The sequence below is a fragment of the Aulonocara stuartgranti genome, assembly GCF_965226115.1.
Source record: "Aulonocara stuartgranti genome assembly, chromosome: 14".
NCBI lineage: Eukaryota > Metazoa > Chordata > Actinopteri > Cichliformes > Cichlidae > Aulonocara > Aulonocara stuartgranti.
This window is the reverse complement of record NC_138950.1, coordinates 19,109,776-19,133,684: the sequence shown is the minus strand read 5'-3', so window position 1 is coordinate 19,133,684 and position 23,909 is coordinate 19,109,776. Positions and strand designations below refer to the sequence as shown.

Below are 23,909 nucleotides of genomic sequence, written 5' to 3'. Positions count from 1 at the left end.
ATGTGTCATCCATTTTTCAGTTACTCGCATACAGGATGTCATCTGTTGAGTGGTTGGAAAGTTCAAGCCTTGAATTCATTCACAGTGCAGTGAATTCCTGCAAGTGTCCGACTGTCACTTACACACTTACACAGATTAAAGTGCAGTTTAGCTATTTTAATATTAAATTGATTTACCTGAACTGTGTCTGAAAGCAAGCGACTCCAGAGACTACAACTATAGCTCATAATTAACTCCCCAAAATGTGTTGGAGCTAAAAGAAAACAATTCTGAAACTAAGTTTAAACTAGCTTTAATAACAAAATACATTTAGATTTTTTTCTCTATCAAAAAGACTTTTAATACTGAATACTTGTACTACCACTAAGTCCTACTGCTGCTTTGCATATACTGGATATCTACATAGAGGTAACTTTCACTGTTTCTCTCCCTATATCCTGCTTGAAAGTGGTAAAAAGTTGCTTACTGTAGGTCTTAAGGTGTAACCTTCTAGGGAATTATGTTACTGTAAATGAATGAATGAATTTGCACCCATAATTGTAAATTTTTTATATTAGGACAGCATAAATTAGCAGAACCATGAAGAATTTGTGCACAATAATGTCACACAAAGATGCCTGGAGTGAATTTATCGGCATAGACATCTGAAAAATTTCCACTCCATATGTGTAAAGACAGGAGGAGGGATATTGTGAACAGAAGGCACAGTCTTTTCAGCAGGACCTAAAATTCAACCAGACAGATTAAAAAAGAAAAAAGAAAAATAGGTTTACAGTCACAATGTGTTTATTATTTAATGTTTAGACAAGTCAAGCAACTGATCATTTCTTTGTCACTCTGACCTCCAAATATAATAATTTCCCAATCATTCAGCAATTTCTGAAAACATCACCAGACTAGATGTCTTCTTTTGTTAGACGGGGAAAAAAAGAAAGAAAGAAAACATCAGCACACCGGTTTCTTTTTTGAATGTGTCATGGCACCATTTATTTTGTAAAGTTATGCATAAACCTTCCAACTTGATCATTGTACAGAATATGTTGAACTTCATGACATTATTAGAATATCAGGGAGTCAGATCAGCATTGCCAATAGTAGCAGAAAGAAAGCAGCATTTGCCAGGAGCTGACACTGAACGAGCACAACCGCTCCTTGGAGAAGAGGGGAACAGGGCGAGACACCCAGAGGCAGATGAGGAGGCATGACATAAAGTGTTGGAAGGGATAAATAAGCATCAAAGCCACTAGGCTGTGAGGAAGAGAGGGAAAACACTCAAACATGGTCACAGGGAAAAAGAAGAGGGAGAATCACACGCAAAAGGAGAAGAGGAGCAGATGAGAGGCAAAACACCCCTCAGAGCGAAGAGGACGAAGGAGTCAGCACAGAAATGCAACAGGACCAGATCAGAGCCGGCAGACTCTTCATTCTAGTTAACACCACGCCTAGAATTTATCTGAAATTCAAGACTCAAAACACAGGTCATTTTAACACAATGGGATCCATCAGCAGTGCAACTCTGGCCTCTTCAGTCCGAATACAGTCCTGCAATTCAGCAAGGTGTGCTAGGGTGCTTTTATGCTAGCGAGCACTCGGCTCTCCCACTAACCCTCGTGTGACTGAAGCAGGAGAAGCAGCCAAAAACTGTAACACCATGGCCTAAAGCATGCAAGCAATATGGGAAACACTTTAAAAAATGAAAAGAGAGAAAATAAATACATCTTGGGATAAAAAAAAAAAAATCTTAATACATTATCTTAAAATTTTCCTTTTCTTGTTTTGTGTTTCATATATATATATTCTCAACACACTTCTTTGTACATTTTGGTATAAGTTCTCTTTCTTGCAGGGATTCAAGGGATATGGGTGTTAAATGGTAAAAGGGGAGGGGGGTGAGGTTCTGGCGCAATCCCACATCCCTGATTGCCTTGTGCTGAGGAGGAAGAAGAGGCGGAGGAGGAAGAGGATGGGGGGGCTCGGCATCGAAAAGATGACTCCTCCCTTCAAATGTTTGCTCACACTTAAGTCTCTCATTCTCTGTGGCAACTGATGGAAAAAACAAAACGGAAAAAAAAAAAAAAAACAGGGCTCAGCAGTGAGAGGACAAGCTTATAAGTCGTCCAGAAAGTCCAGGACATGAGAAGTAGGAACAGACTACAAGTCGGTACTTCCTCTTTGGGACCACAGCCAAAAGCTGCTGCACAGACTTCCACTATCTCTTATCTGAGGGAGAGAGAGCAAGATCTGGGATCAGAAAAGGAACAGATACAGGAAGTGATTCATAAATTAAGAACCAGTTATTCATTTGTCAGCGCTGAGCATGAAGTGAGATACCTTTATTTCCATGCGTGTCTGCTGCTGATCTCTCTGGCCTTTGCTGTATTAGACTGTTGTACTTGGCCTCAACCTCCTGTGGGAGAAAAATAATTTACTGCCAGATTACACAATAAAAATGACTACTGTGTATGTGCATGATACCAGTTATTGTGTGTGTGTGTGTGTTTCAGAGCTGTAAAGGATTAAGTGTCGGTTACCTTCAGATAATTGAGGTTGGCCTGAAGATTTCGAAGGTGAGAGAGGACCTGTCTGCTGAAAGAGGAGAGGCTGCCGGCCTGTGATGTTGAAGAAAATCTCAAATTGATGCCCGAGTCAGCAGCGCAGCCTTGGGAAGTGCTCAGCTGCTTCCCTGTGGTTGTTGCCAAGATGTCATCGTCTGTGCTGCTCTCCCCTGGGCCACCGTAACCCTCCAGGACTAAATACGCAGCTGAAAGAATCAAAGGAAAACAGGAAGGATCAGGACGAGGCGAACATTTATGTTTAATGTCAGTTTATTCTATTTAAACCATGAATTGTTCTGACTGCCCAGACCTACCATAGTCATCAGTCGAGTCAAAGAAGCCGGTGTCTCCTGAACCCAGGTCCTGAGCCAGGTCGTCTGTCTGGGAGCCGGTTTTCTCTGAGCCGTTGTGGACCGTCACTCGTGCACGGCTGTCTATGGGGGTGCGCAGAGAGGTGGTCCTGAGGAGGCGAGCCCCTGTGGAGCGTTTAGTTTGCTCTGCAGCTTCCTGGGACATAAGCTGGGTCACTAACACGTGCTTTAATGCTGCCACTGAGCAAAAAAAAAGAAAAAAGTGATAGATTTACAGAGTACAGCTGGATCGCATTTCATGTGCATCAATCCATCGGTTCTGTGCCCCTTACGTGTTTTCAGTGCTTCGTCTGCCCTCGAGGGGAACATGCTAAACGAGGCTCCTCTGCAATCCTCGGCCACTGGATAAGAAAGTTCTGGGTCCACAAAGCCTTCTTCTTCCTCCTCCTTCTCCTCCTCAGTCTTCACTCCCTCAAACGGATTACTGCCAGGTAGCGAAGTCTGCAGTGCGCTTCTACAGACTGGACTGCTTTCCTTATCTATGAAGGTATAATTAAGAGTTATCACAGGGGTTTAATTACAGAAGTATAGCGACACATATTTAAGTAGGACGAAGAAATGGATCGAGGAAATGAGTTGCTCCAGTTACCTGTGGACTGGGTGCTGCCAGTGGATGTGCGGTCCGTGTCTCTACTCAACCTGGAAACTCCCGTTGTAATGATCTCCACGCCGTCTCTCTCCCCACTGGCACACGAGCAGAATCATGTGTTAATAACGAGCATAAACCCTGACCCACTAGATGTGCTCAAATTAGTAAGTAACGTACACGGTCTGAGGTAATGGTATGACGCTGTGAGGCTTAACTTTCATGGCTTCAGCTCTCTGCGTGATTAGACGCTGCCACCTTGTGCAGGGAAATGAAACAGTCATCAGCTCGTATAACAACCGGAACAATGAGATTTAAATGAATCAAAGGGAATTTGCTCTCACGTTCTCTGATCTGAGACAGTGGGCGCCATTAGCTCGTAGATTTGGGCTCCGTTTTCCGACATCGAAAGAACAAAGAAGGACTTGTTGTCTGGCAGAAGAGAGGCTTATTAATGAATATTACTCTACCCTCTATGGATGGAGCCTGTATTATTTCATACCTTATTCTAGTAATAAATCCTCAGAGTTTATGTGGTAACTGACCTGTGGCCACTGAGCGCACCAGCACCGTGTTGAGTTTGATGATAGGGCTGAAGATATGTTTGGTATCTGCAGTGCCCGACAGGTTTTTGCTGTGACACTTCAGTATCAGACGCTCATCTTGTTTCTGTAGGAGAACCAGGATGTCCTCCAGGAGGAGTGTGTAGAGCTCTGAGAGAAAATAGAAAGATGTGTTTGTAAGTAGTGGTCACCTTCCAGCTAAACAGCAATAGTGAAACTATCAATCAGAACAAACCGATAGTTTTGTCCTTGTTCACTTTCCATGACAGTGGACCCTCGTGCACCATCGTTTTCTTTGTCAGATCCAAGTTCTGAATATTATGGAACAGGAAATAAAAACAAAAGCTTTAAACTACTGGCTTCTGCTCTGTGCAGTGCTATTTTTCTATCTAGCACATATTTCAAACAGTGAATGTGGGTGTACAACAAGTGAGTATGCTTTAACTGAAGCTAAAAGAGGGCTGGGCAGACAACTCACCTTTAGCTCCAGGATCATTGGGTTGTCTGTCTGCTTTAGAGAAGAGAGGTCCAATCGTCTCTGATAGTCCTCCAACCTCTAGAGGAAGGGAGTGAAATAAACAGATGGGGAAAAAAAAATAGGATAAGTAAGTCCTCTTTAAGAGGATACTGCTGCCTGTGGAGCAGAAGCAGTGGAAATAAAATGCAGTTTGAGTAAAAAGGAAGCTGAAAAGGAAGTTGGAAAACAAATCATCCTAATGGCAAAAAACATGGAAAGGAGATTCAATTAAAAAAAACAAAAACAACAACAACAACAAAAAAACAAAAACAAAAAAAAAAACAACACACCTGTTTGTCCTCAGATTCCTTCACAGCCTGGTTGACGTGACTGAGGATCTTTCTGCAGCAGTCTGCTGCCTGCTTAACTTTCTCCTTCTCCTCTGCATTGTCTGAAAGATGACATTAACCAGTAAGGTCTCCTCAGTTCTGCAGAGGACTGTCCGACAAATTGATATTTCGTCCGGCCATTAACACGCCATCATTCCCAAAAAATTATGACAGGGCTTTGGGGGGAGCGGGAGCACACTTCAGTCCCCTAATAGCTGGTTATTCTTTATCGTTAGTGCATTGTCTCGAATGAGACCCAAAGGCCGCTGCAGACTAAAATGATGGCCCAAACAATGGGCACGACATTCCCCAAAAATGTGCACTGCTGCCGCAGGACCATTAAAATGATAATCTCTCTATTTGTCTCTGTAACTCATCTGTTCTTTTATGCTGCATTCAGATTATCAAATGCAAATGAGATACCATTATTATTTTTTTTGTTTATGTCCATAGTTATGGGTAAATTCATTTACATGCTGTATTAAGTCACCAATAAGAACTAATTGGCACGGGGATTGTGACATGATGAATGTGAGAGAAAAGCTGGATATGATAACTGAACTCTGCTCAAGCAGGTCACATGAGGGCGTGCTGCAGCACTGCAGCCAAACTTAAAGCAAGAATTAATTCTGATCTGACATTTACACACTTTTACTGGTAAGCCAGGCTGCACCGCTACTGTGATGAACTAGATGGCTGATATACAGTGTTGGGTAAGTTACTTTAAATTAGTAACTTAGTTACATTACTAGTTACTTCTATCAAAAGTAACTCAGTTACTTCAAGTTACTCGTTACGTTCAAAGTAACTAGTTACTAGGGAAAGTAACTTTGGTTTTACTCAGAATTCTCAGAATTATGGAGCATTATTATTTAATAAATGCTCATAATTTATTTTTGAGTAATTGCTTCATGTACATCTATGCTGTATGTTAATAAAAGTGCCTGTGTGACATCTGGGACACAGCTTTGACTAAACTCTCCTTTTGTTCTTACCTTATAGCTTTAAAAAAAAATTATTGAGACGTACATCGCCATCCAGCTAAAAAATATCGAGATATGAATTTTGGGTCATATCGCCCAGCCCTACTCCGTCATGCTAGCTAGTATGCAGTACGAAAAAGTCAGCATAACGAAAATAAACTCCACCTAAACTTGGTTTATATCTGACCCAGATAGACTGCATGTCATAACTTCTTACCTGAAGTTCAGTTCACCTGACACCGGCGGCTGCCTCGGGTCTCTCCTCCTGCCTCCCCTTTCCCTCATCCACCTGCTGCCCTCCACCACTTGCTAATGTTACTGAATCTGTGGAAGCTCCGCGATGCCACCACACGAAGTAACGAATAACGATTTTAGCGTTCCTGATTTTGGCATAATAACTAGTTACCGTGCTCGTTACCACAATAATAACGTAGTTACTGTAATGCGTTAGTCCCAACACTGCTGATATACAGTGCTCATCAAATGTATTAAACATACATTAGGGTGGTGCTCTATGTTACCGATGCACTAAATTAACATTATTGGTAATTATGAAAATCATATTTTATGTGTCTGCAATGGTCAAGCCACTGGTACACATATGCCATTTTATGTAAATAATATTTGTATAGCTATAAAATATTTACTGTTGTTACCTATGAATTTTCAAATTCACAGGTTTACAGAAAAAGCAGTAAAAATAGTAAAAGCATATTATTTATAGATGAAGATACCAAATTACAGTTATTTACCTGCATTTCTGCACAGAAGAAGAACTAGTTTTTTTAGTTGTTGAATCCTTGAATAATTTGAATAATTTGAACCTTGAATAATTTCTGACTCCTCAGAGAAGTCCATATTGGATATAAAAATGTGAATTCAGTTTATTTGCCAAATAAATAAGAATATTATTCTTATACATGTAAAAAAAAAAAAAAAACCAAGATAAAAATATTCTGGAGAGACAGTGAGATCCTATCAGAACTAATTGAGCTGTGTAGAAAGACAGGATGAGTTTGGAAGTGATCCAATCAGAAATAATCCCCTTTTGCAGAAAGGTTAGATGAACGCATTTGATTTGCACCTGAGAAAATGGTTTTCTTTCTGATGTCAACGCTGGGGAGAAAGAGATGTCACGGAACATAACGCATCAGACTTTTAAACCTTATATTTTAGCCACTGAATCAATTTTAGATTTAATCTACTTTAATCTTATGATACTTAGTAGACTAAATAACTACCAAAACTAAATGATGTTTTAGTAAAAGGCTAAAACTAAATCACAATTTGCCGTCAGAATTAACACTTTATTTAATTTTGAGAGCAGTTTTTAATCACAGGAAGCCTAATAAATATGTTAAGCAATGAATAATTTAAAAATAAGAAAGAAAACTATTTATCTAGTCAGGGGACTCCCGTATGAAAGAGTCTGTGTACTTAAGTACTTGGACTTGTTTGCAGTATTTTATTTCACAGTTTACAAAAATAATCTGCAAACTAAATGTGCTCTAATAATAATAATAATAATAATAATAATAGAGTTGCAGCTATTCGTTTAAGTAAAGGCCTGAAGGCCTGTCACAATTATTAGATTAGATCCTTCACGAGTTGTGCATTAAGGTCGTTGTGCACGCAAAGTAATTACAATGTGAACAAATCCTTGCCAACTGTGGTAAGAGAGCTCTGATTACTAAGAAAACACAACCACACCTGTGTACTTGACAATGTTGTCGAGCAGCAGAGGGTACTTGGTGAGCCGCAGCATCTCCACAGGAATGATGTCCTTGAGTTGCAGTCGGCGACACTGCCTGTTACTCTCTGCCTCCTGCAAAGAAGCAAAATATAAGTGGAGTACCCTTAAGCAGCCATAAAAACAGCCCAAATGCATAATTTTCAGTATAAATAGAGACTGAGCTAGAATAAGAGTAAGCTTGGGTTTTTATTTAGATCCACACAACCATTGTTTAAACCATCTGATTGACAAATTGTGAGCCTTCTGAGCAGTTATCTCCTGTGAACACCTTGTATACACTGTGTGCGCAGTGACAAGCGTACCAGAATGAATGAAGTGAACCTCGAGTCCTTCTTCTGTTTGGTCTTTATGAGCTCCAGAGCAAAAGGCTGGTTACTGCAGAACGTCCCCACCGCCTGCTTGATCTTCTCTTCCTCTCCACCGCTGAACTGTTACCACCCAACCCAAGACAAGACAGAGATGGATAGAAACTCAGTCAATATGGGTCAGAGGTAGTAGATTTAGTATTTAACCGCTATGACGAGTGGCTGACTCCTGGGGGGGCAGGCTTATGTCCTTGCAGCAGAGACAGCTTAAGTTTCAGTCCAGACTAGATCAATGTTTAGACCCTTAGGGGACTGATTAGCCTACTTATCCTACTCCCTCCACGTCTCCCATTGAGAGACTCTATACAAGACTTCCAGCTCCTACGCCGCTACCTCACATCTCATATATCACTGACAATATTAAGATGCTGAGATGTCAGCCAGATCTAGGGTATTGAGTGACATCATTTACTAGGGACAGGGCTTCCATTTTTCTCACTCCCATTTCATCTTACTGGAGAGGGCAGATTTTCCTCTCTGTCGTCTTTGATTTTTTTTCCCCTCTTTTTCCCCCCCATTTTAGAAGGATTTAAGTGGCGAAAAAGGCCTATTACCATGGCTGTCATATATAAACTGCACATACCCATGTCCCTGTGCACACGTCATCCCAAAAGATTGTCGAATTATAAAGCTGAGAAAAGCAATCTCAAGCCAACGTCAACAGTTTTTTTCTCGTTATGAAGCAATTTTGGGCAACACTTCCATTTCTTTGTACACAATGTTTTTTTCTCCCCACCACATCAGTCATCTTGAATTTTATTCAATAGAAGGAATTATATGAAAGAGAAAATAGAATTTTGGCATGAAAATTGTACTCACCCAGGAAAGCAAGTCGTCTCCTATCTGATCAATTACTGAAGAGTCATTTCTCTTCCGAACGGCAGCCATTTGATCTGATATGTTAACTGAAATTTAAATAGGAGGAACTATCAGCATGTGTGTGTACAAGATTAAAAAAAAAAAAAAAAAAAGGAATGCAAAATGATAATGTGAGCGTCTGTATGTTGTTAAGAGTTTGGCCTTACTTTAAAATGGAATTAAATTTACACTACAGGACTTTTCAGGCATTTTATTGATTCTTAATGGCTCAGAGGCAGAGGAGATGTGTGTTTATAGTGTACCATGCAGCTGCAGAACCTCTTCCAGATTGGAGAAAATATTCTTGATGTCAGCAGGAGGCAGGATGGAGTCTTTGGTGAGCTTCTGGTAGAAAACGTTGTCCAAAACCTTCAGCATCCGTACATGTGCACGCTCTGTGTAAAACAGCTCTGCAGACACGCAAGATGTTAATTCGAGCTGGCAGGTATTTGCACATTTCAGCATAAAACACATCTGACAGCAGCTTGGGTTGGATCCCAGCAAATGCTGCATAATTGTCTTCCCGTCTACACACTATATTCTGTATACTGTAGTATTTTAAAGCATATGGAGAGTATACTTTGAAAATACAATATAAGCTTCAGGGGAGTTTGACAGTGCCAGTCCTCACCGTGGATAACTTCCTGTCTCTTGATTTCATGAGGCCTGAGACCGGCTAGAACCTCTGGACGCACCAGATGCTGCCAGTTTGGGGGATCGCACTCAGAATCTGTTCCCTGGTCATCCTCGCTCTGGATATCAGCAGCACCGAGTCCCTCAAGCCTACAGTAATACAATAAAGTTAGCTTTTAAACTAGGTTTTTAGATCAATATAAGAAAGTCCAAATGATCTGGTATTCTTGCCTTCTTAAAGCTTTTGGTGTTCCCTCGTGAGTTCTACAAAAAGTGACAGAGAAATCAGTCATAAAAATAAGAACTTTTAAGGGAAACAGTGTTACTGCAGATGTGACTTTAAAGGCACCTGTCACTTTCTCTGTCATCCTCTGGCAGTTGGTCCAGGTTATATAGAGGGTCAAACTGCGAAGCAGAGTATGGCAACCCGTCCAGAGAGTCCGATGGAAGGATTTCACTCACCCTGCAGGGGCCAAATATTGGAGTCCCACCTGCCAGATAACAAGTTAATAGCCATCGCTCCTTTAAGTGTTTTTTCATTTAATTCATTTGTCTGCTTGCTCACCCATATCAGCGTCTCTGCTGGTGTCAGAGCTGTAGGTGGCGCTAATTGGAGATGATGAGTTGACAGACATGGAGTGTATAAGTTCAGGGCCCTCGCTTGATTGGCTGCCTTTGAGACGACTAGATTCTTTATAATCACTTGTAGACAGTGCAGGTTGAGACATCTGTTTCTGAGGCCGTGGTCGTCCCTCCTGGGTCGTACCCCCTGAATACACAGACAGGTGGTATCAAAATAATATAAAGCTTTGAAAGCTACGTTGTTATTTTTGGTCATTTCAAACTCGTATCTTACCTGACGATTCGATGCGGCTGGGCCGCCGCTGAGGTACACGAATATTAAATTTATTATTCTTGGGAACCTTTTTCACTTTCTCTTCCCTTTCCTTTTCTGTCTTGTTGCCTCGCTGTAGAGTTCATCAAAAACAAGAAAAGAGTCATGTAGGTGATGGGGGAAGAGGAAGAAGTCTCACTGTGCAAGACAAATTTAGATTACCTTAATCATGGGAAGAAAGCTGATCCGAAGCCGTTTGGACTCCAGGCTGCGAGGTTCCTTGACCCTCACACCAAGGTGCTTCATGTACGTATATATAACATACTGCATTGTAGTGCTTAAAAAACAAACAAACATGACAACCAATGAGTTTGGATGCTTTCTGAATTATAATTAACAAAACAAGACAATGCTAAAATTTGAAGAGAGCAAGTATCCATATTGTGATTTGTACCATATGTCACAACAGTCGTTCCTCATACAACGTCTACACAAACCATCTGGGCTGTGCTGCGACCATATGGCATTTCAAACAAAACTGTTTCAATCAGTCACACTTTTGAATTATTTAATATAAACATACTGCATAAATTACATGTTTTCTTTAAGAGACTGCTCCACCGCTTAATTTGTCAACTGTGGGGGATGCAGAGTGGCGCTCGGATGACACTGATATGTATTCTTGCTTGAAACATCAAAGACTGTACTTTAAAGGTGAATAATTACTACCACTGGCAAGTTATTAAATTAGGAGCAGATTGCTGTCTAATGATAATTTCAAGGACTGAAAAGATTTAATAAAAATAAGCCAAGACATGACAGCTCCCTTAGATAATTGAGAGGCATATTACAGAATGTAAATATAGCACAGACACAGATGGCTGAAGGGGCCATGGGAGTTGTTAACTCTTAGAAATCTCTTGATTTAAGAAACCTGCTTCAGCCAAAGTTTTCTTACCATTTCTCTTCCTCTGTGAGTTGAGTAGTTACCCTGTTAACAGTACGATAAATAAAAATTGATAAAACTGAATATTATGAGCTTCCAACTAGCATGTATATGTATCAGTTACTCACAGGATATCGTCTATTTTCGCGATGATGTTTTCAGCATATGAGCGTTCCCGCTCGAGAGTGCCGCGGTCTCTGACTCTCTCTTGGTCCAGTCTGCCCAGCTCTGCTTCAGCCACTGTTAGGCCCATACTCCGCTTCTGCCTGCAAGTACCAAACACATAAGGAGGTATACTGTTATTACTGTGACCAGGTTGATAATGTTTTAGAGAAACAATGAAGAAGAGGATGAGAAAAGCTTGTTTCTTTTATATATGCCTAATGTGGGAGCTAACAAAATCCTTAACATCTGAAACCCAGCTAAATCGGCAGCATCACAAAAAATACAAATTCTGAATTTACCTGAAATCTTCAAGATTCTTCTGAATATCAGGGAGCAGAGAGTCCTGCAGTGTTTGAACATGTTGTCTGTTTATTTCCTCTGGGATCAGTTCTGTCCGCCGCCGATCTGCAAACGCACGCACGCACGGACACACACACATACACAGAATAAATATCAAAGGGTTGCAGCATGTCCACAATAAATAAGTGGTATTAAAGCTAAGCAATACTTTCCAAACCATCAGAGCATTTGATTTCTTAAGGCCTTGGCAAGGACTGTGCTTGGCTGGCTGAGGAATCGACTTACAGGGACTGTATAATGAGGGTGCTTAAATTGCTAAAGTTACTCAGCAGAAGCACAAAAAGTCAGCACAAAATAAATATCACCAGCTCTAAATGATGCTGGTTAGGTAACTGAATGAGACAGAAGCTGTGTACGAAATACTTACCAAGATCAGCGGAGACAGATTCAGGAACACCAACTTTTAAATTCTGCAACAAAAATGAAACAGTTCGATTCTTTAAAAGCAAACAGGGATATAAAGGAGTGAAGGTACTGAAGTCAAGCAAAACACTGCCAAATACTGTCTGCATGAGTTCAGATCATAAATAAAGACACATAACAGTAAATGATCTGGCATTTATAGTGCTTTTCTAGTCTTATTGTGCCCTTGATACTCCTCTATCATCTCCAATGAAAGGCATAACAGCCAATTACCAGCAAATACACCACCCTGTTCTGACCTGTATATGAGATTACTTTAAAATGTGTTTTTAGGCTTTGTTTGGTCGAATTAGTATGATTTTGGAAACACCCGGGCCGGAAATGTGATTAAATTCAATTTGCTACAATAATTTGCTGTAATCTAAATGCAATACTAGATTGTGTGCTCGCTGTGTAAAGACAGATAAAGACTCACTGCTCCCCGGTCAATGAAGAAATTGTGAAGGCCCATGAACACCCGTCTGGTCTCTTTGGAGTTGGTCTGCTTGTAGAGGTCAGCATAGAGGTAGCACAGCTGAGGGAACAAAACATTAAAAATCAAAATAAAATAGGAACTGCAGAGTCTCCTAAACAGCAAGATTTTGTTTTAAGACAAGTTAAGCTTTCTTCCCATAGTTAAGCCGGGGTTTCCTGTGGTGGTTCACTTCTTACTGAGATAACTTATGCCACAAAAACTTATGCTGTGAACCCATCGCTGGTTTATCTGCAGCAGGTATGTTAGTTTCATTCTGTTGTATGTGTGCAACTGCTTCATATGTTTCTAATATTATACTTTATTCTTGCATTGTAAAATGAGATTCTCAGCTGTCAGTGCACTAAATCAGTGTTGTTGGTCAGATGTTCATGTGACTGGCGCATACATGGGACAGCAAACACTGGGTTAACATAGCAAATTGATAACCAGCTTTGTGTGACTGGGTGAACTTTCTTCACAGCAAAGGGCCTAGGTTACGTAAAAACTGTAAATAATGCATAAAAGCCATCAACAAATATGAAGGAAGTCTTACCACAGGAGCAGGGTCGAACTGAGAGATGACATGATACAGAAAGGCTGCGAGGTGGGCAGGGCGAGACTTGAGCAGCTCAATACTATTAAAGCTGTTACACTGGCCGTTTGTCTGAAAAACAGTCAGTACAACAGTTTACCTCTAATCTTAACCTATAAGTCACTTGAAATTGTATTTGGGCTTTCCGTAAAATTGTAGGGTTTTGCAAATAAATAAAAGAGATAATGTCCCCCAAAAATACCTGCTCTTGGTCTGAATCAAAATAGTCATCCTCAGCTCCAATGATCTGCGAAACCAGGCGAGACGAGGAGGGACTGCTGACTGTGGTAGGGGAAAGGGCGTCCTGTAGACGAGATGTCAGGTATGGTCAATATGTCTCCCCCATTTGGACATTCATAACCTCTTGACCTTATTGTGTGGTTTTAACAGTTAGAGGAAAGACAGAGTAAATAATATGTGTGAAGATAATTTCCATAAAGCTACCAGATCAGTGGTGTCCTCTGTCTCTGGGGAGTGGAAGGAGTTGTAGCTGTTCCTGGGTGTGGTCTTTGGGCTGGGGCAGGAGAACTCTCTTGGACACTGGCTGTCTGGAGATGACGGCCCAAATATGCGAGATATCTGAAAGTGGGAACACACACACACACACACACACACACACACACACACACACACACACACACACACACACACACACACACACACACACACACCAACTTTGTAATGAATCTAAATTTCATTAAAAACAGAAAAAGAGAGAAAAAAAAGAGACCTAAAACACTATATTACAGATTGGTTGCTATGCCTGAGAGTCATCTGAATGTAGAATCGGTATGCATAAATATAATCCTTGCTCTGGTGATGTTTAGCTCTAAATAAGCCCCAAAGCCAAGCAGGACTGATTCCATTTACTTTTACATTATTATTCTAGAGCATAGCAGGTCTTGGAATTTGATGTAAATATGGTATTGAGAGAGATTTTTAGATTGTGATGTTTAAAAATGTGATTACTTACAGGGGTCCTGGTCCAGAACAGGTCTGCATTGTTTTCTCCCTTGGGGACAAATGCATCTTCATCTGCATCATCACTTGGAACAATCTCCTGAGGATTTAATAATACTTTTTTTTTTAAAAATAATAATTATAAAGATTTATATATTTTAATGATAAACAAGTAATATTTACAATGTTCTTTATGACACATGTTCAAACAGCTTTTCAAAATAAACTACATACACTGGTAATAGTCAATAGATCATTTCACGAGTGGAATTGCATAAAATATAAATACTGAAAAATTTAAATGTAGCACACTAGCTGACGCACATAGCACAAGGCTCAGCGTGTGATGACTATAAAATAAGCTGTCACTCAGACACAAAAGAGTGGCTTCCCACAGAGAAAGTCTAATCCTCTGATGGGCTTTGGATTAATGTTTGTCTGGCACAATCTCTAAATGTTCTACAAAAAAGAAAAAGAATCCCACAACACCTCCGTGGATGCTGCCGTTAGATACCTGTCCCTAGATATCCCATGTCTTTGGGCATGTTATGGTAACTACCTGTGTTGTCCCAATGGCTTTGGGGAGCTGACCCTGCAGCTGAGGAATGTGTTTTTCAGCTTCCTGGATGTCTTTCAGTAGTTTAGGGGAGGGGTTTCTGCTGTACTCCTCCTTCATGGCCTGAATGGCAAGAAGGGGGAAATCGACACAAGAATAGTAATAGCAGGTCACTGTAGTTTTCTTGAAAGTGGAAAAATGTCAAATATGTTGACATTTGTTTCCCATGCAAAAGTTAAAGAAAACGACTTCCTGCATTAAAATATATACTGCAGTATTTAAATAAACAATACACATACTACTTGACTCCTCTGTATGAATGTTCTGGTACAAGTGATCTTTTGATTTTCCAAAGAGAAAACACCACTCGTTTTAATAGTTCAATTTAACACAGCTGTGCATCAAAGAGGGCAAATCTTCTTTCTAATGCCAGAACCTTTAGTCAGCAAGTGACACTTGTTTGCTTTACTCACCTCCAAGATGTCAGCTTTCTCATCCTGTGGGGATAAAAACCAGAGAAGCTGAAAAAGATGCAAAACAGCGAATGTGCAATCTATCTCTCTCTATATAATAGATAATAGAAATAATATCATTTAAAATTACTAATAATAATAATAATAATATTTAATAATAGTAAAATATACACATGCACATGTTTCACATATGTTATATAATTCTCTATTATATATAACAGAGATAGTGTCAGGGTTATATAGAAGTCATTTAGCCCCAGAGAAGATTTGAGCGGATGAGATTTAGAGATGTACCACAAATGTGACAGCATCTATAAAGGGGGGAGGGGGGGGGGGGGGGGGCATAGACAGACCAAGGGGAATAAGATAAAGAAGCATGACAAATTTGCAGAAAGTGGACAGGCAACAGAAGTAACTAATGTCTTTAGTACCCATGGTTGTTGAATAGGTAAGATGCTGTCCTGAGGACTGCAGGGGCGCCGTGGTGCTGGAGAGTTTGGAGAGGATAAGCTCATGTCTGGCTCTGCTTCGGGCAAAGGTATCTGGGCAAGCCCGGGGGGCCGGCCCAGCACTGTGAGGGCCACATAGGAGCCCGCTAGAACACACACATAGAAACGAGAATTAGTCCCTTTTTGTAGGATTTATTTTTAAAATGTAACTTTTGTGAAAATGCAGAAAGAACAACTTACATTTAATAAGTTTCACCACTTCTGTGTGGTTAGAATGTGCAACATGGGTCCCATTAACCTGGAAGACAATAGTGGCCATATTCTAAGTACACAGCCGGACATTGCATTTTATTCCCAATAGTTTACTGAGTAGAAATACTGAGTGGCCAGAAGGTGGCAGCCTCGGTATTGGCCTTGGAGTAGAAAACGGTAACTTTCGCAGTGAAAAGACATGGTAGCAGAGGAACAGAATACCTTGATGATCCTGTCTCCTGTCTGAACACCTGCTCGCATCGCAGCCCCATCTGGTAAACACAAAGGGAAATAAGCAATTAACAACCAAAAGAGAGTGAAAAAGCAATGGAAGTGGAATAATAGCAAATAAGGAAGGAAACACAAAAAATGCTTCTTCATGATGCAGCAATGACATTTCTTCACAATGAATATGCCAAAAGTCTTTTGACAGACCATAAATACGTGACTATTTCAAGTGCTATTTTGAAAGACCATAACAGTGGTTATATTACAAGAAGGACCTGTTTCACAGCTCCACCCCAAACAAAGGGATTTAGGCATGAGACAGGTTATTATGAGAGGCAAGTCTGACTAAAGTCAGCAGAGTGCAGTTCAAGTACTCTGCAAGCCGAAAATAGACTTTAGGTCTTCAGGTTTGTAGTAGTGAGGAAATTCAACTTGGGGTCAGGGAACAAAGAATATAACTCAGTCTGCTCAACTGTGGAGTAGGTGGGGGGAAAAGGGACTTATAACTATCTGTTTCAGTTTCACCACGTTGGGATGACATTTAAAGACACTATAGCTGCATTTTGTTTGCTTTTCAGTTTAAAATGCTGATACATTATTCACATGGAACTTAAAAAAAGAAAATGGGAAGCCATTCAGTGATAGTTAAGACACTCCCAAGCATTAATGAAAGTGCAAAAAAGAAAAAAGGTCTCGATTGGTTCACTCCTCTGCAGTCTCCATCCACTGCTGTACAGACCTGCTAGTGTTTACTGTGACCTGATAAAAGCCCACATAATCCTCTACAGACAGCGTGAGACACTACTCGAGGTCACAGAAGCATTTTGGCAAACTCATAACAAGACAACAGGATAAAGCAGAAGCTGCAACTACAAGTGAAACTTGTAGAAAGAGGAAATAGTTTACAGTCAACAACGTCACTTGTCTAAATAAATGCCAGAGTTGTTGATTTCTGGGGACCAATTACCACTCATATTGGCGAACTAACATGGCAAATTGACGTGATAGTTTGATGTCATTGCATGAGGACACAAGCACAAAATAAGGAGAGCTCACGTAAGGCTCAAACTGAAGGTGGTCAATGTGGTAACATTTTTCTCTTTTAAATTTGAGAGTCAATCTTACCTTCTTTGACAAGCTGCACAAACACTGGATTGTCACCACTGACAGTGAGCCCAAAGCCATTTTCATCTTTCTGGATTATTACACATCGCTGGACCAGACCTGCAAGTGACACAGACCGGAAAGAGAAAGATTTTCACAAGATCAGGAAGTTGAGTAAATTTTTAGTTCACCCAGTTAGTTCACTCTTAGCATGTAGGGTGACAGAATTCCACAATAATCACACTGGGAAGGTGATAAAAATCAGTTAAAATCAAACTTTACACTTTTTCCTCTGCCAAAGCATAAAGCTGAAGCTGTCTGTGTGTGAGGTAGGCCACTAGAAAGCTCTCCTTTTTTGTTTTTAAACATCAAAATACAACAGTGGGCTCCACGGATAATGGCTCCATGGTGCCTTCTTAAATTTTTAATAGAGATTTGGTTTAGATATGTTGCCATGGTTACAGGATGACACACGCTCTCTGCGACTGTGTATTTCCTGGGTGAGAGAGAGCGCCTTTTTGTCGTTGTGCTAAGCTAACAGGCAGAATGCTATAGCCATAGCCCTAAAGAATGTAGCATCATGGGCAGTGTAGTCCGTGCTGCAGGGAGAATGGACTGCCATACCCGTTATGTGTCTGTGAGTGCGAGGAGGGAGAAAAAGGATAGTGGAAAAGTACGAGCTGTCATCGAGCAGAAACGGGAGCTGGAAGCATGTAAATATAATAATAACCACTGCAGCCAAGAAGAGAGCCTGACGAGCCCAGTTGTAAGTAAGCTATTAAGACTCGACTGTACACTGTGTTCGTGTTTTCCTCCGAAACAATAAGCTCCGTTGGAGCAGTCTTTCAACGCCCCTCTCTGTCTCTCGCTAGCAAAGTTGACCCAGACAACAAAGTAAAGCTATTTTTGGCTACGAGCCCGACACGAACCCGACGTATTAGTCAGAGGTCCCTTTACTACGGTTCGGAGCCGCGGAACTTCAGTAATAGTAATAAAATCACACAGCAATAGTACATTCACGTAGTTGTAAACAGCATGATAATATGTTAAGTAATCCAAAGTATTCCTTTACGTTACTCTCATTGAGTAACGTAAAGGAATACGTTACAGAATACATTTTGGGGCATGTATTCTGTAATCTGTAATGGAATACGTTTTAAAAGTAACCTTCCCAACACTGACTGTAAATGGGTTGTGAAGCAGCTCGAAATTCTCATTTTGTGCTTTAAAGTCACCAAAGGACTTTAAAGCACTCGGTGCGCTCAGTTTATCAGCAAAGTGCGCGTTTGGGAACACTGTTGCGCTGACTTGGTTCAACATTACTTGGCAACAGGGAAAGTGAGGCAAGTTGCACTGCTGCATTTGTGACAGCTTCACTTGAAATGGCTTCACCGCATCATACATGCCATGTCCATGAACTGACAGATTTCCTTGCTGAGCTCAAAAACTCTATTGAGAATTTTTCCCCAACTCAGCCAACGGACCTCTGTATGATAAGGAATGTCGGCAAACTCTGAATTCATTTCCCACATAAAAGACTGAAATTGACAGTGATTTAAACCTTTAGTTCGGATAAAATTTACGGTTTGCGTCACGGTGATCATTACATGCTCCGTTTTTAGGACTTTACCACACAGCGTTTCCTGGTGTATGATGCAGTATGCTGTTAACTCACCGTACAGTTCTCCTGCATCTTTACTCGCATCCTGCCGACTAGTCCACTTTTTTTCACCACACAACACCGACGCTCAATCTGTTGTAAGTCCAACAAGTTTGTCCCAGGGCAGTTTCATGTCGGTTACACTTTGACATACGTTTCTGCTCAGGCTCACATTTCCAAAATCTACGTTTTGTCTGGACACAAGACGTCGCACACCTTCATCATGCAGCTCTACAGAAACTCTCCCTCGGTAAATGGCTGGGCTGATTTGGCTTTCTCCTCTGCTACAATAAAACTTGCCTTCACAACAGCTTTACTTTGTGAGTTTGCTCTGGTGAAAAAAGTCTGTTGAAATGTCAGATTCTTCTTTAGCTCTTCTACTTTCTGTAGTTTCTGCTCTGCATTTAAGTTTTTCAGCTTATCCTGATGTTTTGTCTCGTAGTGCCGTCTTAAATTCCTTAATTACAGCCACATTAGCTCCACTAATAAGATACACAGGTTTACCGGTGTTCTGACAAAACGTCCTACCGTAAGTAGTTTATGCACATTTCTGCTGCGCTGCATTATGGGATCTGTAGTTTGTGTGTTATTAGCGCCTCATATTGCCGGGCCATGCATAACAATAATAATAAATCTATATAAAATGATCTCGCGGGCCAGATAAAATTGTCTGCCGGGCCAGATGTGGCCCGCGGGCCTTGAGTTTGACACATGTGCTATAGGCGGACTGTTTAACAAACAACAAAAGGATCACCTCTGGGGACCAGGGTAGCTTGGCTTAGAGTCCAACAGAGAGCCTCAAGCAGTCATACGGAGATACACATCACTGTTTTGCAAGGAGGCGCCATACACACATTCAATTCAAAGTAGTATCTGAGATTATACTGATACTTTAATATGAAGTTACCTTCATATAAGACAGTTTTGCAGACGATTAAAAGGCCATCCCCCCACCCCCCAATCTCAAAGCTACTATTATTACATCTGCCTTTAAAAATGTATTATCCATACTTGGATGAAGGGATTTTGTGCCCCATTACTTTCACTGAAACAGTCCCAAGACAGGACATCTTTGAAGCCAGTGTGGACATGAAATATGACCAATAAGGCTTTTACTGTGTAAATGCATAACACATCATAGACTTGGAAAAATATTATCCTGAAACACGAATTTATGGTTGCCCAGAACACAAACTATGCACAGTTAATACAGTTTGCTGAAAACACTACTGTGAGTTGACTTGTATCTGGCACTCAGCATCAAAAAACCAGGGGGATGATGACTGACTACAGGAGGCGCAGCATGGACCCATCCCTGCTGCTCGCTAGATCAATACAGACTGCATCAAAAGGGTTTCCTTCTTTAATTTCATAGGAACATCGCGGAGGATCTCTCTTGGTCTCCCAACATAACAGCGACAGTTAAAAAAAAAGACCACCAGAGACAACATTTCCTGAGTGCGCTGCAGAGGAATCGCACAGAGGAAAAGCTGTTGGTAGCCTTTTACTGCTTTGCCATCGACAATGTACTGATGTACTGCATCACAGTGTGGTACACTAGCTGCTCGGCAGCAGACAGGAAAGCTGTGCAGAGGGTTATCAACACCATCCAGCAAGCCATCGGCTGCCCAGTGTCTTCCCTAGAGGACATCTCCAGCACTCGCCGTCTCAGCAGGGCAAAGAAAATAATGAAAGAGCCTCCCTACTCTGGACAGCACTTGTTCAACCTTCTGCCCTCAGGCAGGCAGTACAGGTGGACAAACATCCAGACAAACAGAGTTAAAACAGTGTCTTCCCTTATGCCTTCAGAACCCACAATTGCTGTAAATAAAGGAGCACAATACCTATTCTGTGGTGATTGGCATCCCCTTAAGTCCAGTCATCATAAATATACAGACGTCTATGTCTGTCCTTTACACTTTAATTATTTTCAATGCCAGATTTATTTTACATGCTTTAATTCTTTTAAAATGTTTTATCTAATGTCTTGCACTTTCTAATAGACAACGACAACAAAGGGTCCTTCTCATTATTATTACTATCATAATCATCATCAAGACTGGCTAGACAACAAACAAATAAAAATACCTATTTATAATACAGAACCCTATGCAAAAAAGTTGGAACCATCATTAATAATTTCATTTAAATTAAACAGTACAAAGACAAAACATGACATTTATAAAAGGCACAACCATGATTGTTTTTTTTTTTTTTTAAATAAATAAATGATTTAAATACAGTGTTAGTTAAAGTTTCCAAAGGCCTGGTACAGCAATAACAGAAGCTAGGTAAACTGGGTTTAAAAAGATACATTTAAGTTACTTAGAAACACTTTAATAACATGACCTGCTAAGAAGAGAATCTGGATGTTAAACTGGTCTTTTCTACAGCCCCGACCAATTAGACAATTGAAAACATTTTAAATGGGAACTACAACAAAGGAAGCCCTGAACTATGAAATACCTGAATTTCTGAATCACACATGCTCGGAAAGTGTTTCGCTTTAAAAAAAAAAAAAAAAAAAAGCAATCAGTCGTCTCAGTTTACAAATGCTTAGAGATGTGTGTTTAAAAAAAAAAGTCCTCTGTACTATAAGCTTCAAATTTACTCATATCTTTATTTACAAAACAACAGTTTCAACATATAATATTTTGTCTTTGCACTATTTTTCATTAAGTATGAGCTTCCACACCTCGGGGTCACTGAATTATCCTTTAGTTAGGACTATGCTTAATACATGTCTGCAAAACAAGCAGACATCCACCCGTTTCCCAGCATTGTTGAAAATGAGTTTCAAATCACTGCATTCTGTTTTTATTTACATTTTACACAGGGTCGCACCTTTCCTTGGAAACAGGTTACGTGTGAGGTCATTTCTGAAACTGATCTGACGACTCTGCTTAAGTAGATGTTATCTCACAGGTTAGAAAGAGGAACGTTACTTTTCAGGTTCTTTGTGGAGCGACTTAGAAGAAATGCAAGGGGAAGGTTATCTTTTATCTGGCCAGCACTTCGTCACAAGACATAAAAGAAAACATTACGCAAAGTACACAAATGCTTAAATACATAATTGTAGTCTCATATTATTTAAACAAACAAACAAACTAAAAAAACAAACAACAAAACGAGAAGACTCTATAACTACAACAAACTCTCTTAAATTGTCATTTCAACATTTTAAAGACTGAGAAAGGTATCCAGTGGTTTCTTGTCATCAAAAGAGAGGTAAGTCGATCGATAGGTACGTTGGGGGTTGGAGAATAGAAGGAATAGCAGCTAATATGTGGAGAGAGGTTAGAGGAGCCAAAAGCTCTGGGTTGGGGGGAAGGGTGTAGGAGAGAGAGGGTTAGGTATAGATGAAGGAGCGAGGAGGAAGGGAGGAGGAGAGGGCATGGGTGTCAAGGAAGCAGATGAAGCCATATGAATTCAAGAGCTGGTGTGAATTTGCCTCTAGATGCTTAGCTCTCTCTCTCTCTCTCTCTGCTTTAAAGCATTTAAAATTCTTTGGTATTTATAAACCATGAGGAGTGGGACTGCTGACATGATCTGAGCTAATGTATAATTCAGAGATTCAACTTTAATGTAATCAGCACCCACCAATGATACGGAACTTACACTAGAGAATAAGGTGACCTTCTGTATTGTATCATCACCACACATAAGGAACCCAAGTAACAGCCGAGAGCATTAAAAAGGCAGAACAATTTCATTTCATTAAAAGCTGGAGTTTTAAGACTTTCAGTTCTCACTGATTTTTTTGTTGTCTAAAAAAAATAAAAATAAAAAATGCTAAAGTTGCACCAGACCAGAAAAAGATAAGAGACAAAGATCTGTTTGTTTCAAAGTGAACAAACACGCCAAAGCTTTGTTGCATATGATAATAAGGGTTTACCTTTGTCAACTGTACCCTTTGGAGAGTTTAGACTATCTCGGCTCAAACTGGCATTTCTGACAGCTGCTTTAAGAATTTGTTTTGTCAATTCATTGCATGTGAGGCAAGCCACATGCAGTCTGTTGGCTGCAGTGACCACGTGTCTCTGCCTGTAAATGTACTCGTGTCAGTGTAGATGAAGTAACAAGCATGAAAGCAAAGTCGAAGGGGTTTAAAAAGACCAGAGGGACACCCAAGTGGCTTTGTTTACATAGATTCTAATTAACATATCACTAAATCCAATGTTTGGTCCTTGTAATCATGTAGGCAGATCCTATACTTAAATTATCTCATTCATTTGAAAAGTACAATAAAACTACATACCAAATGTTCACAAAAAGACTGACTACTAGAAGCTATTGTACTGATCATAAAATAAAACGAAATAAATAATCACTGTAAAAAATATATGTGTTGGCTGCCTATCTCTTAATAAATGCTATACTGATTTCCATTTTTAAAAGAGCAGATAAACAAGGAGTTGAATGTATCCCAGTTGAGCTGATGTCTTGGCAGTGATTATGAGGACAGTTTATTTTAATATCAGCCAGCATGGTCACATAAGTAAAACATCTATAGGCAATCTCACACCAGGAAGCGTGTACAAATGCAGCTGCCACACCAGCCATTCAAGCAGGAGCTTCTTACCACAGGACTCAGGCTTCCCCTCTGGTAGCACACTGCTGCTGCCACTCTTCTGCACCACCAGAGCTTCTGCTCACAGCCCCCACCACACAGAACGCAGAGCAGACAGCACACATTCACATACACATAAAGAAACAACACAAGGAAAGGAAACAAAACAGGAAAGAGAAAATCATGAGGGAGAAATAAACATGGGAGATGAAAAATTAAACGCACAAATCGGCAGTTTAACAAAAAAAAAAAAAAAAATTAAAAATGATTTGGATAGGCACTGAAAAAAGTGAAAGTAGCTGAAGATTAACTAGCTTGTTTTTTTTAGTACCTTTTTATTTTTAACTACCCACATATCTATAGATACTT

The 23,909-nt window shown here is 40.3% G+C and overlaps 1 protein-coding gene across 3 annotated transcripts in view; it reads right to left on the bottom strand.

The window, feature by feature from the left end:
• Positions 1-957: 957 nt before the first annotated feature.
• arhgef12a (Rho guanine nucleotide exchange factor (GEF) 12a) overlaps positions 958-23,909 on the bottom strand; it is a 44,522-nt gene continuing 21,570 nt past the window's right edge. For 2 of the 3 annotated variants that reach the window (XM_082502813.1, XM_082502812.1), the window contains exons 5-42: positions 23,553-23,618; positions 17,332-17,430; positions 16,201-16,250; positions 15,967-16,024; positions 15,709-15,872; positions 15,278-15,301; positions 14,808-14,927; positions 14,262-14,348; positions 13,733-13,867; positions 13,491-13,592; positions 13,250-13,360; positions 12,658-12,756; positions 12,187-12,229; positions 11,759-11,864; positions 11,423-11,560; positions 11,307-11,339; positions 10,571-10,685; positions 10,370-10,481; positions 10,079-10,282; positions 9,863-10,004; positions 9,745-9,777; positions 9,512-9,663; positions 9,144-9,290; positions 8,842-8,927; positions 7,960-8,085; positions 7,615-7,729; positions 4,883-4,983; positions 4,554-4,631; positions 4,311-4,386; positions 4,058-4,225; positions 3,857-3,944; positions 3,693-3,770; positions 3,516-3,610; positions 3,199-3,405; positions 2,870-3,106; positions 2,532-2,761; positions 2,332-2,407; positions 958-2,220 (exon numbers count right to left, since the gene is read on the bottom strand). In XM_082502813.1, the coding sequence (XP_082358939.1) occupies positions 2,210-2,220; positions 2,332-2,407; positions 2,532-2,761; positions 2,870-3,106; positions 3,199-3,405; positions 3,516-3,610; positions 3,693-3,770; positions 3,857-3,944; positions 4,058-4,225; positions 4,311-4,386; positions 4,554-4,631; positions 4,883-4,983; positions 7,615-7,729; positions 7,960-8,085; positions 8,842-8,927; positions 9,144-9,290; positions 9,512-9,663; positions 9,745-9,777; positions 9,863-10,004; positions 10,079-10,282; positions 10,370-10,481; positions 10,571-10,685; positions 11,307-11,339; positions 11,423-11,560; positions 11,759-11,864; positions 12,187-12,229; positions 12,658-12,756; positions 13,250-13,360; positions 13,491-13,592; positions 13,733-13,867; positions 14,262-14,348; positions 14,808-14,927; positions 15,278-15,301; positions 15,709-15,872; positions 15,967-16,024; positions 16,201-16,250; positions 17,332-17,430; positions 23,553-23,618 (4,112 nt within the window). In that variant the 3' untranslated portion in view covers positions 958-2,209. The remainder of the gene's footprint in view (positions 2,221-2,331; positions 2,408-2,531; positions 2,762-2,869; positions 3,107-3,198; positions 3,406-3,515; positions 3,611-3,692; positions 3,771-3,856; positions 3,945-4,057; positions 4,226-4,310; positions 4,387-4,553; positions 4,632-4,882; positions 4,984-7,614; positions 7,730-7,959; positions 8,086-8,841; positions 8,928-9,143; positions 9,291-9,511; positions 9,664-9,744; positions 9,778-9,862; positions 10,005-10,078; positions 10,283-10,369; positions 10,482-10,570; positions 10,686-11,306; positions 11,340-11,422; positions 11,561-11,758; positions 11,865-12,186; positions 12,230-12,657; positions 12,757-13,249; positions 13,361-13,490; positions 13,593-13,732; positions 13,868-14,261; positions 14,349-14,807; positions 14,928-15,277; positions 15,302-15,708; positions 15,873-15,966; positions 16,025-16,200; positions 16,251-17,331; positions 17,431-23,552; positions 23,619-23,909) is intronic. The other variant, XM_082502814.1, reaches the window with a different exon arrangement.